General features: G+C 33.5%; 1 protein-coding gene across 5 annotated transcripts in view; it reads left to right on the forward strand.

Annotated features, from left to right (window-relative positions):
* LOC112051191 (calpain-B) overlaps positions 1 to 16,456 on the forward strand; it is a 49,724-nt gene that overhangs the window by 11,278 nt on the left and 21,990 nt on the right. For 3 of the 5 annotated variants that reach the window (XM_052886769.1, XM_052886772.1, XM_052886770.1), the window contains exon 2: positions 244 to 615. In XM_052886769.1, the coding sequence (XP_052742729.1) occupies positions 331 to 615 (285 nt within the window). In that variant the 5' untranslated portion in view covers positions 244 to 330. Of the gene's footprint in view, positions 1 to 243; positions 616 to 4,086; positions 4,216 to 7,098; positions 7,430 to 16,456 lie in introns of those variants that run through there. The other 2 variants (XM_052886771.1, XM_052886773.1) reach the window with 2 other exon arrangements.

The following is a 16,456-nucleotide window of genomic DNA, read 5'->3' on the forward strand; positions in this document are numbered from 1 at the left end:
GCCCCCTGCTACCTGTCTTGTTACTCTAATGATAACGTAGCATAATTTCTTTAGATTATTATACAACTAAACGTATGCAAAACGATAAGACAAATCCACGCGGCAGTCACGTTTGAAATTTATTAAAAAAATAGGTAAATGCTCAAACTTTCCTGTTTCTGTTAATATTTCAACTGTTAATATGTTGAGAAAAAAATCTACGTCACGATTGACTCAATAACGAATGCCGAATCTTTGTTTCAGAGTCATATAAACAAACACGGTGCGCGCTGCGGTTATTTCGAGTGGAGTGAGTGAACTGTGCGAGTGTGAAGAAACTTTCAAGAAAACATGTCTTTTTACTATCCTAAAAACTTTCGTGCAAACGGATGGGGATGGCATCGTACCGCGAATGCTGCATCTGCAGTGAGAGGATTCTTGTCCAAAGAAAGAGGCGACGGTAGTTCCGAGCCTTTGGTTGGGAATGGCAGTCTGTACCCTTCACTGCCTTCGGAGGATGACACTACCTTCTCTGGTGTGAGACTGTATCCTTCGCTGCCAGCCGAGGAGTATGAAAGTGGCGCCGTTGAAGAGGTTGTAGAAGAAGCTTGCGCTGCTGTGAACGTCAATTTGGAGGTATGTCATCTTTGACAATATAAATTTTTTATGATATCCGATAGAAAAATTTAATGATTTATTTGATTGCTTGATGGCAAATTGATTCTTGACGATAATGTTAGTATGTAGATAATCTTTTAATCCTATTACTACGACATCTGTGTGTATGTGTACATTTCTTAAGTATGTAGTAGGCTTTATTCTTACGAGTATCTATTTACGGACTAATCCATTTTAAAATATATTGACTGTACAATCCGCGCAGAACGTAAATAATAATAAACAATAGGGAAATAAAGTTAGGTACATGATTATTTATGTAGAACTTACATAAGTGCCTTGAGATATCAATTCTGATGTTTTTATCTTCTTTTACATAAATTCTTGTTAAAATAAATAATTTATTTATGTTTACGTATATCAGAATTGTTTGATGACAAAGTGAAGGAGCCAAAAAGTTTGCTAATGTTGCATTCATTCGCACAGAAGAACATTTCACAAACACAAATGCTTGTAGTTATCTACTGTGTATCACTGCTCCTTATGCATAAATGTATTTAAATCCATTTGCCGAAACCATTTGCTTGGTCAACCGGTCTGTTTATTTATGTTTACGGATGAGTGATGTTTGGATAAAGAAATCTAGGTTTCGCTTCAGTTACGGTTTAGTACACTTTGAAACTCTGAAACAACTTATTACTCTACATTTGTTTATTGATTGCGTTACGAATCTGCACTCACGATGATTTTCCGAATGATAAGCAGCATTTAAACAACTATACTTTATGATATCACTACTACCATCAAAGTACTTATTAAAACTTGATGACTAACCAGGGCTTTTGACCTAATCCGCCTGTTTCCTTTAATTAGATACTGATTCACGTTATGACATAGTAATACGCAGATTTCAGTTTTGGAGTTGCGGAACGGAAAATAGTAGGTGAAACTGGTTTATGATTTCGATTGTCAGCTACCATAAAAATGAGGAAATTCTCACGAGTTTTCCAATGGATAAACCACTATTTTTTGTCTTGTCGACCATTTGTACGTTCTTGAACTTGGGCCAATTTAAAATTCCTTGATATAAGATCTCTGGCGGAGAGATAAATCTCCTTTTCTGGTTGCTTAGTAGATCGCGAATTCGAATCAAGATGACCTTGTTCCAATAAGAAATATCAATACTCGGTATTCGTGTACATATATGTAGTTTATTTTATATATTTTTAATAGTTCGCACATTTCAACAGCCGCCATCAGTCAGTCAGCATGTATTTCGTTTCAGTTACCTTACCTTTGAAATTAGTATAATTACCATATGTTTCAAGTTGACAATTGAATATGCCCTATGTCTTGTTTTATTAGTTTATTCGATGGTTTTCTATTTAAGGTCTTTCAAAATATTTTAGGCACAGTCTTCCAACCTATAACATATGAGAAATAAAGTTTAATTATTCTTGGGTAATGATCTAGAGTGACGGCAAGCTGCTCTGTAGACGCGGTGAAAATAAATCTTCCATGAGTTCAATGTAAATAACTCCCATGTGTTTTCGAGGGTCGACATTTTTAGCCCGTGACGTCGCTTTCCCTTTATAACAACTCTGGTTAAACGTGACCGACAAAAATGTCCGTTTCTACTAGACAAGGTACTGATATTGGTACCTTTCTCAATATTGAAGTTATTTTTCAAAATTGAGACTACTCCGGAACTCAGTTATTGGTAGTTTCGTAGTAGGTATGTTTAATGTTTTAAGAAACTGCATTTTGCTTACTAATATTTATTAGCATATACGCGGTAGTTAATTTTTCTAAAATATTATTCTTGTGTATTTTTCGCCGCTAAGTCTTATTTCTTATGACTAAATACTTAAGTTTTCCACTCATGAGTCTTGTAGATGTTATAACGTTAAAAAAAATTATAAATATTTTAAGAAAAGATTAAGCAATCATTGTAATAATAACATATATTTTTTTAATTTATTTACCTATGCGGCAGGACGCAACGCAACTTGCAGAGGTAAGATAAATATTATTAATCATCTAAGAATTTATCATCTAAGAGTTTACTAGTCGACGTCCCGCGGTTTCACCCACGTATTTCCCATTCCCGTGAGAATACAGGAATAAAATATAGCCTATGACACTCATAAATAACGTGGCTTTCTGGTGGTAAAATAATTTTCAAAATCGGTTCTGTAGATCGAGAAATTACCCCGTACAACATAACTAACTTTACCTCTTTATAATATTACTATAGTATAGAATAGATCTGACGACGAAAATTTTAAAACCTTTGTCTTTACTCAAAGACTTTTTACTCATCTAATTATGACTAACAACAAACATCACGACATCATACACAACAGAGCAAAAGTTATAGTTCGATAGATGAAGCAGTATAGATAAAAATCTATAGTGCTTCAGCGAAGCGGGAAATAAAATCACTTATGCCCAGAATACATAATAGTGCAGGTACAGATTTTCATTAAAAATATAAACTCTTGTCGCTGACATAAAATCAAAGGCCACTTGAATTATTTTTATACATACTCAGTGCAATTACCTCGACCGTGTGATATTCAACGATTTTTAAGGCCACCATCTTTATTCATTGCCGTGTGTAGTTACGAAAAATCAAAATCTAGTTTAGCCAAAACACCCTTGAAAGGTTACTTTCTACTATGGACATACTTACATACTTACAAATTACATAGATTAATGTAATGCCTTCCACAATAGACAGACAGTAACTTTCAATACGAAATAAAATTATTTTGTCTGTCTGTGATTTCAAAACAACTGTGTTTCCTCAAGTACATATAGTTATTTACACTTTCTTTAAACACAATGTAGCTTTTTTTTTTTAAATGTCTTGTTTGTCCAGCTAGACTGGTTTTTAAAGGATCTTTACTGGAAAATAGAGGAGGTAATTGAGCATCATATAGGCTACTTTTTGCCCCAATACATGCAAAACCCATCTTTCCCGTGGGAGATGAATTTCACGTGCGGAAAGTCGCGGGTGTCTTCTAGTCATAAATAAGTTTCAACATGCTTTCTCACACAAAAAAAAATCATTTACTTATTTTTTATTAAGGAAATTTAAAATATTATACCTAAGATTTTTTTTGCATTTTTAATGACTGCTATTTTAGATCTATCGCACTGATCGCACTTCACTGTAAAATATATGATCATAATATAGTTTTAAAATAAAAAAAATATTATGTGTACCTCTACCTGTAGGTTGGGAAGCACTTGAGTAATTTTAAAATATAAGAGTTGCCCCTATAAAAAAAAAAAACAAATAAAATAATTTGGTTTTATTTTATTAATTACCTGATATTATTTATCTATCTATCTATATAAAAAACAATTTTGAGAAGTTTGAAGTTTCCATGAGGTTTAAAGACGAAAAAATCAATGAACGAACGAAGTCTTACGTCCAAAGAGTATAGTAGTACTCTTTACGAGCTTACGTCATTCTTGGGTTGGCAAGAATCTCAGTTTATAATCCTACCAATTTCAGTGGGCTTTGATCTTTCGTATCAAGTTGTAGCAGGTTCTATGTTTTCAAAGTAGACGTATTATATTCTGTCAATTTTCGTGAGAGATTTTTGGGTATGGTTGTGTTGTTAATTTAAATCATATTTTTAATGAAATTATACGTTATTTGTATACGAAAATGTGATTAAAACTGTGGCAATATCGATCTTTGTGCTGTGTGATATAAATAGAAGTGAATAAGCTAGATTTTGCGTAAATATTTTAAATTCACATTTTATACCCAGCGACCTCATATATTATGATCGTTTTAGATCTTTATTGTGATTCCAAGTAATTAGTACACCATGGAAACCTTCAATTTGCCTCATAGAAACCCATAAGTGTTTGTACTTACTGAATTACCGCGTTTGAACTAGTTCTATTGACCTACAAAAATGTACTGCTAACAATTTTTACTTTCGTGGCTCCACCCAACATGTTTAGTACTTTTTAAATTTAGAACACATAGGTAGTTTTAATTAATATTTATAAAGTAGATAAAACATGTATAGTTCACAGCTAAACGTTATCTTATTTATAGTTGTTGTAAGAAAATCTTACAATTACAACAACTCTATAAATTATATTGTTAGTTATTCTTGTAAAATTGTGATAAACTCCTCACTTAAATCCTCCTATATAAGCTAATGGTTAGCATAAATCTTCAAGATTACAGGTTTAATTCTTTATTGGAATGTAGTTAGAATATCTGAACAGTCCCCTTTTCATAATGTTTAGCTATTTAAGTATTCTAGAGTTACTTCATTATTAACAACCCATATTTAGCTCATTGTTGAGTATGAGTCCCCTTTTAGAATGACAGGCTGCAATGCGAATTGGCAGATTTCACAGTCAAGAAAATTCTCATTTAATTTTTTATAAAAGGTTAAGAAAAATTTTTCTTAACCTTTTGAGGCATGGGATACTTAATTTCCTAAAATGCACCATACCTGATTCATACCTACATCCTCTGAATTGAAGGCTGAGGTCTACTGGGCTATAGGCGCTCATAAAGTGATTTACAACAATTTATTTAAGCCTTTTTTGTAATACCTTATTTTTTACAAATTGTATATTTTACATTTTGTACATGCACCTCCAACTTTTCAGTTGTGTTCATTTTAATAAATTAAATATCACGTGTCTCAAACGGTGAAGGAAAACATCGTGAGGAAACCTGCATACCAGAGAATTTTCTTAATTTTCTGCGTGTGTTAAGTCTGCCAATCCGCATTGGGCCAGCGTGGTGGACTATTGGCCTAATCCCTCTCATTCTGAGTACAGACTTGAGCTCAGCAGTGAGCCGAATATGGGTTGATAACGACAACATTTTGTACAAAATATTTTAACAAAACTAAATCACATTAACAAGGAAATTCTAGACATAGCTAATAATTTTACTGGGCAATTTGTTACAAAAACAAACTATTATTTGTTATAGAATAACTTCTAATAAATAACTGTTCATCCATACTGCTTAGTGAGACAATTAAGTACAAAAAGCACTTGTTTGTACAATCTTGGCAAATATGTAAAAAATGCTGTGAGGATTAATTAGCGTACCGCCAACTACTAGTGGCTATGATGTCATTTACTCAGTAGTAATATGTTATCTGCTTCCCACATAGTCAGTGTTATACCTGTACTGCTTAGTGATAGTACTTTTGTGTTATTAAAAAAAAGGCAAAGTCTGGAAATTCGTCTAATATGTGAAAAGTGATAATTGAACAAAATAAATTTTGTAGTCTTTGTTCATATATTAGATTCTTTCATAATCTTAACAGGCGTTTTATAAATACATAGTTACCTAATGGCCCATTTTTATATACATATAGTTACCTAATGGCCAATTTACTAATGACAAAATGTCATTTGCCTATTGACAAAATGTCATTTGCCTATTGACAAAATGTCATTTGCCTATTGACAAAATGTCATTTACCTACTGTATGATATCCGCCAGTAAACACTGGATGACAATTTTACATAGAATGTCAATTTCTTTTAAGTCTACTATATAATATGTCAAAGATAATGAATTAGCCTGCTGATGTTAGTATATATCTACAGTTTTTTGTATAAATAAATGATAATATTTATTATTATGACAGTCTATGTATATGTAGAGGAAAATGATGTGTGATTACATTTAATAGCAATCTAGTGCCATTATAAATATATGAACAAGCTTCTTGTTGTTTATATGCAAATTTACAAGTAGGTATAATTAATTTTTTGTTTAAAATATGTCAATCCATAACTTGCTTATTACTAAGCAAGAAGATAAAAGACCATTGTGTGATATCCAACTGTTTATTTAATCCTTTGTTTTCTAACAGCTCCATCTGACAGATGTCAGAATACAAATTAATAAAAAAGAAACTTAGTATAGAAATCTATATCTATATTCTATAACATCTACCATAATATAATGGCATTGTAAAGGAAGGTGGAGGCCAACTATTAACTACTACTAAATAGTATTTTTTATTCCATAGAACACATACCTACTAAACAATTCTGTTGTCAGAAAAAAACAGATGTTCTATAAATCATAGTCAACAAAATCAATTTTATCACTGTAAACCTGTTTTAACTTTATGATAAAAACACACATCATGAAATAATTTTCATTAATAAATGAAAAAATTATGGTGTGTGTGTATGGAATCAAATTACAGAGCTTCTAAACAATAGTCAAAATCTCAACTTATTAGAGGCTATTGCTGCCTTAGAAACTACTTGTTATTTGTAACTAAAACTAAATACATAATCCTTGCTATCACACAGCACAATAAATTGCCATTTGTTGGGAGATGGTCCATAATTGGGTGATTAGAAAATCAGTTTGATTTTTTATATTTATTAATCACATAGCTAAATGGTACAGATATAACTTATTAGATGTTTTTCATATTTGTTTTAAAAATATTTTTAAAAGTAAAATAGAAATGTTTTTATTTGTGTACAACAGTCACTAAAAGTAGACCATCTCCAATCGTCATAAATACAAACTTTCCCCACAGTCAACCCCAAAAATGTCATAGCAAAGAGTGAGATAGACAATAGTGTAGTGTACTAGTGCGAGTGAGACGGAATGGCGGGGCAAAATGGCGGCGCCAATTTTGGCGCGCTTTTGCAAGGCGCCGGCCGTCAGCTTGTCAACCAGGGAGGGCAAGCATTGCTCAATTATGGTGCTCAGGCTATCGGTAATATTATCAATGAAGTATTCCAGAAAAAAGAGGCCGAACAAAAGAGGTTCCTGCCCAGCATTAAGAACTATAAAGTGGTAAGCATATCTTTAAAACCCTTGTGCTACAAAAAACTTTTTTAATGGGTCAGCTCATGAATTGATGTTACTCATAAGAGAACCTGCAATGACTATTTTTAGGTGGCAATATTGAATTCTAAAAAATTAACAGATTTGTTTTTCTTGTTATTCAAAGAATTCAAAAGAATGATGTGGTGATTTTTTTATAGCACACAGGAGCTACTAAAATGTTTTCCCTGATTTATTTATGAATATGGACATTAGGCATGTTGGAGAAATCTTTATCTATAATAAGGTTTATTTTTCATGTCTGCCTTTTTGTAGCTGGATTATGGGGTAAGTTGGGTTTGTTACTTACTATTGAAATGGAATTTTGATATCACAATTTACTTAATAGGCTAAATACTAAAATTATTACTACTGAGTTTGTTTGATTGATTGAACACGCTATTCTCAGTAACTACTGGTCCGATTTGAAAAATTCTTTCGGTGTTAGATAGCCCATTTATCGAGGTAGGCTATAGGCTATATTTTATCCCCGTATTCCCACGGGAAAGGGAACCACACGGGTGAAACCGCGGAGGCGTCTACTAGTAATGTCATAAAGATCAAACTTGAATGTCATCAGATGTAGGGTTGCAAATTGTTTGGTGATGCCAAGACAGGATGTCCTGACTCACCAAACAATCCTAAAGAAAATGAAATTAATTGGATGGTTGAAGGATCTGGTCATAGAGAACAGAAACAGTGCAGAAACTTTTTAACTAGGGTAGGCACTATTTCTACAAATTGTAGAAGATGAAAATTCCATCGCCAAAATAGTCTTAATAAGTCCTCAGGTTAGACAATGCATTTTTACATAGTGTTCACCACTGATAGAGAATATAGAAAAATTAATCAATAAATACTATTTAAGTAGTATTCCATGTCATATTGATCATACCATTGCTCATCTGCCTTTATTAATGACTTGACTTAACTCCAAACGGTATTCAATGGGTAAACTCAAGTGAACCCAATGTAAACACCCACACAGTTTATTGACTGATCAATTAAAATTTGCTTTCCAGTATGTAAAACAATTTGATTTTTTTAGCTTTGATGTACCTACCTGTAAGGAATGATGAGAAATAGATGTAAAATGTAGAGGTCCATAATAATTATAGAGCATAAAAAAAGTAACAAAGTATTCAGGAACAAATTAATATCGACATATATAATTAATATCGACAGTAACGACATAAATCGTAATCGTAATATGTATAATACGTAATTAATGAGCAAGATGTTTATGTTACTTGCTGCTACGGAACCCTTCATGGGCGAGTCCGACTCGCACTTGGCCGCTTTTTCAAGACAGTGAGGAATGCACATAGTTAAGCTTTTCTAGGCTTCCCCCACGTCATATCCGAAGTTCAGCTTTCATTTGCATTTTTATGCCTTTTTGCTTTAAGCTTATGCCTTCAGATTACAGACCAGTGCAATGTACCTATCGAAGCACCACTCCTTACGTACGCATTAGAGCACGTAACGCTAATTGCAAACATGACGTGTTATCTTGAATTGGTTATGGTAAAATATGCGATGTATCCGCAGTACTGAAGGTGACTCATACTCGTAACTTAGCTTCTCAGTTAATGCGGAGCCAATTTACTGTAGATATTACCAACATTCATTTTCTGTCTTTTGTAGAATCCGATAAATTTTCAATTAAACTTTGTCCACTTCGTCATAGTCGAAAACAGTAGATGATTCGTTAGTATTTTGCAGAGAATAGCAAATAGGCTATTCGCCTGCTGTACAAAACTTAGAAGAATTTTTGTATATAGGCAGTTTAGATGCCTAGAAACTCTAATCTCACTTTTCTTTGTGAAAATAATCTCGTAATTGTAATATTTTTATAAAACAAAATTCTATTTTTATCACGTCACACCAAACGCCAATCATAAACTGTGACGCCATTCGCTACAAAGCATCGGTTTGTGATTGGCGCTTGCGGTGACGTCATATATCACATCACTGCAAACGCCAATCACGCTGTTATCTAATGTGTTGTGTTTCGGCGGCAAATATTTTACGTAGATATTTTTTCATTTATATTAAATTTTTTACTGGTTCTTATTGACGGGACAAAATAAAATATACCTGTAATACTTCCATAATTCAGTTTAAACACTGTTTACAAAAGAGGCAAGTAGCCTATTGAATTTATACTTGGTACCTACTTTGTTCTCTCGTATTTCTTGCAGAGAAATGAATAAGTTTAATATTATCTCTTATATTAACTCGTATAACCGCCATGAAACCGGTCAGTAAGTAAGACAAATGAGTTTTTTTTCATTATTTTCAATTTAGCCCTTGAGTATAATCTCACCTGATGGTAAGTGATGATGTTATCGAAGATGGAAGCAGGCTAACTTGGTAGCAGGAGAATGAAAATCCACACCCCTTTCCTACACGACATCGTACCGGAACGCTAAATCACTTGGCGATACGTGTTTGTCTGTAGGGTGGGAACTAGCCACGACCGAAGCCTACCACCAGCCAGACCTGAAGAACCTACCACCTAAGAAACCTCAATCGGCCCAGCCGGGAATCGAACCCAGGACCGTCTAGTAAGTCCACCGCGCGCATATAAGATGTTATTTTTCGCTTTTTAGGACAGTCGGTACATATTTGTGTTTTAGAAGGTCGGTTTATTTACAGTCGGTACATATTTGTGTTTTAGAAGGTCGGTTTATTTAAAAAAAAAAAATACTTAAAAGTAAAGATTACTTATAAAACAATCTAGTATAAAAAAACCGACAAACACTTTTAGCACGCACTAATTTTCGTATTCCTGACAGTTAAGCTTTCATTGGATATCCATAACATGGGGGTGGATTTCAAATAGCCAGTCCGCCATCTTGGAGAAGCCGCCATATTGTATTTGTAATGACGTTTCTTAGCTACTCATGTATTGTCATCAGAACTCAGAGCGTGTGCACAATTTCATTCTAATCGAAGACCAGGAAGTGGGTCAAATTGAGATTCCAAGATTTTCATACATACATAGTTAGTTACAAGCTAATAAAAGCTACGAAGCTAATAAAACCTGCCAAAATGTGGAATGCCCTTCCGGCGTCTGTGTTTCCTGACACGTATAATTTGTGCACCTTCAGGGCAAGAGTTAATAGGCATCTTCTAGGCAAGCGTGCTTCATCTTATACTTGATCATTGCTTTCCATCAGGCATGATTGTGGTCGAGTATATACATACTTCATAAAAAAGCGTGTTAAAAAAATATAAACCTGTCTTGTTATCTAAGTTCACTCTGGCTTCAATTTAACTAATGGAGATGAGGAGATAATCCTTCATGCGACCCTGCCACGACCATTTCAGTAATTGACCAATTGGGGACTATGAAAAAGCCGCCTTATAATACATTTATGTGCATCTGTTCTGTCCGTTGTTATATAGTATTGTATAGTAATAATGTATTAGAACATACCCACGTATTAAAAAAATACTATTAGGTATCTACTTATGATATGAAGTGTTTAGTGATGAAAGTCCCGTCGAAATCAGTCGAAGTCGAGTTTTAGAAATTAATTTTAGTTTATTTACAAAAATATAACCCTGTCATTTACAAAAATATAACCCCGGACTACTGGGGCCCCTTGCGTGTGAATGCAAAAATTTGTAAAATGTTATCCACAATCTCACTTGTAATATGGTGATTCCCGAAAAAAAACATATATTAAACTGCCAATATAAATTTTAATAAATTAGAAATTAATTTTAGTTCATTTACAATAACATTTATGAAGTTCATCATTTTTCAACATTTTCATAATTCAACAAAGTAAATAGTTAAGTTGACTGGTTTTGTTTTAGTTCTCATGTTCATGTTATTTAGAATTAAATCCTGTAAGTACATAACACAGAATAGAGTTATTCATTAGTCTGTGAGAAAACCGGCTTGAAATTACGGCTTTCTCTGAAAAGTATTCATTTACGAGTAAATATCGAAAACTTCAGATCAGTACTAAATAAATAGTTAAAAAAAAATGCGGTCGCGCCGAATACAAAACCCTCGTTTATGAAATCGGTTAAAAATAAATGTCTTTGTTTTAGTGTAAAGTTTTAGTATATGAGGGGTGGAAAATACATATGTATAAACAGATCGATTGAACTATGATGTAGGGTAGAGGGTCATTCAACGTCTAGACTGTAGACCCCTTCATAGAACTAGACTCCCCACGGATGGGGATGTGAATTTTATTTATAAAAGGGCTGTTTTTATGATTAAACATCCGTTTTACAGTTTTTTAGAAATTCCTTTGTTCATCGACAATCAACGCTGACTCAATTATGGGATCTTTTGTTAAAATATTTAAATGGGCCACTTCTCTATGAACAGCACATTTTTAAATCTTAATTTATCCTCTAACGATGTTTTTATAACTCTGCAGTGTTTTCGTCTTTGACCCCACTTTATTTATATTAAGGTGTTAGATAGAGAGACATAAAAATAAATTGGACATAGGCAACGTTTTATCCTGATAAAAGCCATGGTTCTTGCGAGATTCATAAAAAGCAGAATTTTACGCGAACGGAGTATTGGGTGTCCGCTAATTCCTGTATATACTTATTAGTTATTTTAGGCCTAGTTCGGACTACTTCAGCATTTTAGTCGAGTAGCGTAGGTACTAAACTACTTGCTTCTGCCCAAAAATCGTCCGTACTCTACTAAAATACTAAAGAAACTAGGCATTAAGGAAAGTAATATGTAAAGGTATGTATTAACATATAAACAAGTTCAAGGCAACACTACGTAAGTAACGGATTAAAGTAAAAGATGCGAGCGCGTGGGCGATGCGGTTCAGTATACATGTTCCACAATGTCGTTTATCCATACATGGCAACAATTTTGTGTGAATTCGTGCACACATTATAACTTTAAAGGTTATCAATTCCGTCTTACTTATTTACTTACTTCCTTCGGCGCAACAACCTTTTGTGGGTCTTGGCCTCCTCTAACACTTTTCTCTATTCATTTCTTTTATTCACGTTCTTTTCCCACGTAGCTAATTTTCCATTTGTCGCAAGTTTTCTTTAACACAATTTAGCTATCTTTTTTTTAGGTCTTCCTTTTAATATTTTGAGAATTAAAAAAATTCTCAACTATATCGGTTTCCTCACGATGATTTTCATTCTTTGTTTGAGACACGTGATATTTTTCATTTCTGTAAATGTTCACTGTTCCTTGTTTCTAATAATCCAAATGGACCAACTGACCAGTGGCTATTGCTGTGGACGGTCAGAAAACGGCTCAAAGTCAATCAGCGGGCGATGGAGCGAACTATGCTGCGTGATCGAATCAGATATGAAGAGATCCACAGACCAACCAAGTCACTGACATAGCTCAGTGTGTGTTAGATAAGTGACCACTAGGTAGTGGAGGACATCAAGCCTCGTTGGTCCAGTGGTTAACCTAGGTGGTTTTAGATTACGGGGGCCTTGGTCCGAATCCTGGGTCGAGCTATGAGATGCGTGTTAATTTTTCTTCTAAGCAACTCGGAGTTGGAAAGTTAATTACACTTCGGGCTTCGGAGAGCACGTTAAGTTGTCGGTCGCGATCATTATCATTAACATCTGATAGTACTCCGGCCCGCCAACCCGCATTGGAGTCGCGTTCTGGGTGTAAGCTCCATATCCCCTTCTCATAAAAGGAGGGAGGCCTGGCTCTTTAGTAGACTGTTATGGATGATGATGATGATGATGATGACTGCAACTTAGCTTACCATCAGGCGTTACTACAGTAAAGTGAAGCGCTAGCCGATAAAAGCAAAAATAACAATAATTATAGCCGATAACAGTAAAAATAACAATAATTAAAATGCTTGCTTACCACATCCAAGGCGAATTTAAGATCATCAAACTTCAATGTAGTCAATTAGCTCGAATTTGTTTTCAATAAAAATATAACATAACTTTGGCACTTGCTAACGCGTTAGACAGAGTGAACTCTCGTTTCCATTTCACGTTTGAAGTAAATAACGTTACAAACACTGACTTTCGTAATTAATTGTGTTTTGCGGGGTCATCGATGTATTAAAATGATGGCACCGAGGTGTAATTTTTTACCACACCCATACAATTAAGTAGATACGACACCACGGCGTCCCACAAGGGACTACCTTAGGAACACTATATCTATACCTCTATAAAGATGCTAAGCTATATTGTGCTATAGAAGCTATAAAAGCTAAGCTATTACAATAAAATTACAATAGATTGTTAGAATTAACTTTATTAAAATAATTAATTAAGTACATTCTGCGATACACACGTTGCAATTAATATGTAATTGCAAAATAATATAAAACAAATTCCTCAGCCGCGGTTTGTCTTTATGCGCAATAAAATCTATGACTAAACGAATTTTCATCCAGATTTCATCAATATCAATCAATAAAAATATGCAATAATAAATGGTTTTGATAATTATATTTTGTAACATTTTATGTCGTCGTCGTCGTCATCAACCCATATTCGGCTCACTGCTGAGCTCGAGTCTCCTCTCAGAATGAGAGGGATAAATAAATTTTTTAAATAAAAAAAAATTTAAAAATTTAAGCTGTCTAGGAGCTTTAATTGAAAACGCTGCATCCCTTGGAAATATACCTATCGAAAACTTACATGATGTTACATCTTATATACCATCTACAAAAAAATACGCAATGGAATACATTTATCTTATAAGGATAACTTACTATACTATTTTTTTAGGCTATTATAAAGAGAAAAGATTTGATTGTATGTTTGTAAGTTTTGAATATGATCTGGAACTACTGAATCGATTTGAAAAATTCTTTCATTGTTGAAAAGCCATACTATCCCCGAATGCTATAGGCTATATTTTATTCCCATATTCCTAAGGGAACGAGAACCACGCGGGTGAAACCGCGCTGCGTCTGCTAGCGCCTTATAAAAATGATCACATAAAAGGAAAGTCGCGGGTAACAGCTAGTAGATTATAAATAAATGCATTATTCTAGCGATTATCTTATTGTGTATTACGAGCTTTAGCAGTAAAAGTCTCTAGGGGGTTTCGAGTGGAGGTTGTTATCTACATAAAAGCCCCATACTCGTTACATTTCATTTATTAGTTGAGTCCGTTATCAACATTGGTGCCAGTCAATGGTTTCCTCTTACTGTGGTTGGACACTAACTTATGGTGTTATAGTTTGGGAGTGACGATAAATTGTGTTATAGTAAAAAATAATAAATTTAAATAAAAAAAAAAGTTGTAACGTTACGTAAAAATCATCTCTTAAATTATCATCGCTTATAAGATTATTATTTTATTTCAGTTTTCAATACAAAATTTTATTCAAAATTTTGCACTCGAAAAATCTAATCAAAATTAGTCTGTTTAGATTCGAAATCGTCTTTTACAATATAAATAAAAAAATATTACTGCTACTTTTACATCAATTAATTTTAAAACTATGCAAATATAATACCAATGTAAATATTTTTTGTTTATATATCTTTATTGTGCCAATTTTCAGTACACTTATTTAACAAAATTCTTTATACTGCTTGATATTAACAGACAAAGCTGATTACTTATAAAAATGCATCGAATAATGTAATATATAAAGGAAAAGTGAATTAACAAATATGTTTTTGTTAGTAATTATTATTTAAACCGGAAAAATAGCTGATAATAATTAATAATAATTTTAAAGAACTGTAACAACGTTTTAATAGGAAAATCAATAAATGATAACCAAGGACGTGAAATATTGTTTAGTCGTGTCGTATATGTGGACTACACCAATCATCTACTAAAGTTGTGTAATTATTTACTTTTAAAACTGATAATAAGGCCCTTGCACCTAAATTTACTATTTAACAATACCCGAACAGCCCTTGGTCTACTATTCGCGATTCTGGGTTATACTAATTATCCAATTTTATTTAAAACTTGAATACAAAGAATCAGTGCGTTCTAGGCGATCTACGCGTGTATCCGTAATGTTGGAAATACAAGAAAGTGATTTTATCAAGCTGTTCAAAGAAGATTCTAAGCGTGTCACCACAACATTTTCAAGTCCAGCGGTTATTATAAATGCAGTTGAAACATGGAAGAGAAAATCTGTATCGATTCTATCTCCTAAATCTGGTCGAATATTGAAACAAGATAAACATGATAAAGATAACAAAAGCGATGTCAACGAAAATGGAAACCCAGGCTTCTTTTCGAGACTTTTTAAAGACTTTCGCAAAGCAAAAGTTTCCGATTTCGAGTATAAGCAGTCTAAAATAAGAAGAAACAGTTCGTATAGACCGTTCTGGTCTAAAAAAGTTGTTCATTCATTAGAGAAATCTAATGTTGAAGATGAAGCAACTAAGAAAACGGTTGCCTTTGTTGAAAATGCTCAGATAAGTAACGGTAGAGGAAGTAAACAATTTACCGGTGGAGTTAGTTCTCCTAAAGTTATACTAACAGATGTTGAACCATGCTCGAAAAATAAGCTTTCTTTAGTAGATGAGAGTGAAGTGTACAAATTGAAACTACCCGCGTTGTATAATGGCAGTAACTTGTATATGCCTACAGGCGAGAGGCTGTTTTGGGTATGTGATTTATTACATAACTAGCTGATACCCGCGACTTCGCGAATCCGCGTGAAATTAGGGTATACACAAATTGTTTCCAAATAACTGTCAAATCCAGTCACTAGTTTTTGCGTGAAAGAGTTCATACCATCCTTATAATCAGTGTTTTCGAATCACAGGAATCATGGTTTCTGTCGGAACAACCTATGTGTTACCTAACTTATTCCGGGACATACTTGTAATCTATCTCTATTAAATTTCAGCTAAATTTGTTTAATAGTCGCGACGTTAGAGTTAGAGTAACAAACATTCGTATAAACTTGCGCGTTTATAATATTACTAGGAAAACATGAGTTTTTTGAAAATCTCGCGGGATTTTTTTCGGGTCAAAAAGTAGCGTTTTAATTCCAGGACATAATCTACTCGTATCTCTAT

This window comes from Bicyclus anynana, chromosome 18 (assembly GCF_947172395.1).
Source record: "Bicyclus anynana chromosome 18, ilBicAnyn1.1, whole genome shotgun sequence".
Lineage (NCBI taxonomy): Eukaryota > Metazoa > Arthropoda > Insecta > Lepidoptera > Nymphalidae > Bicyclus > Bicyclus anynana.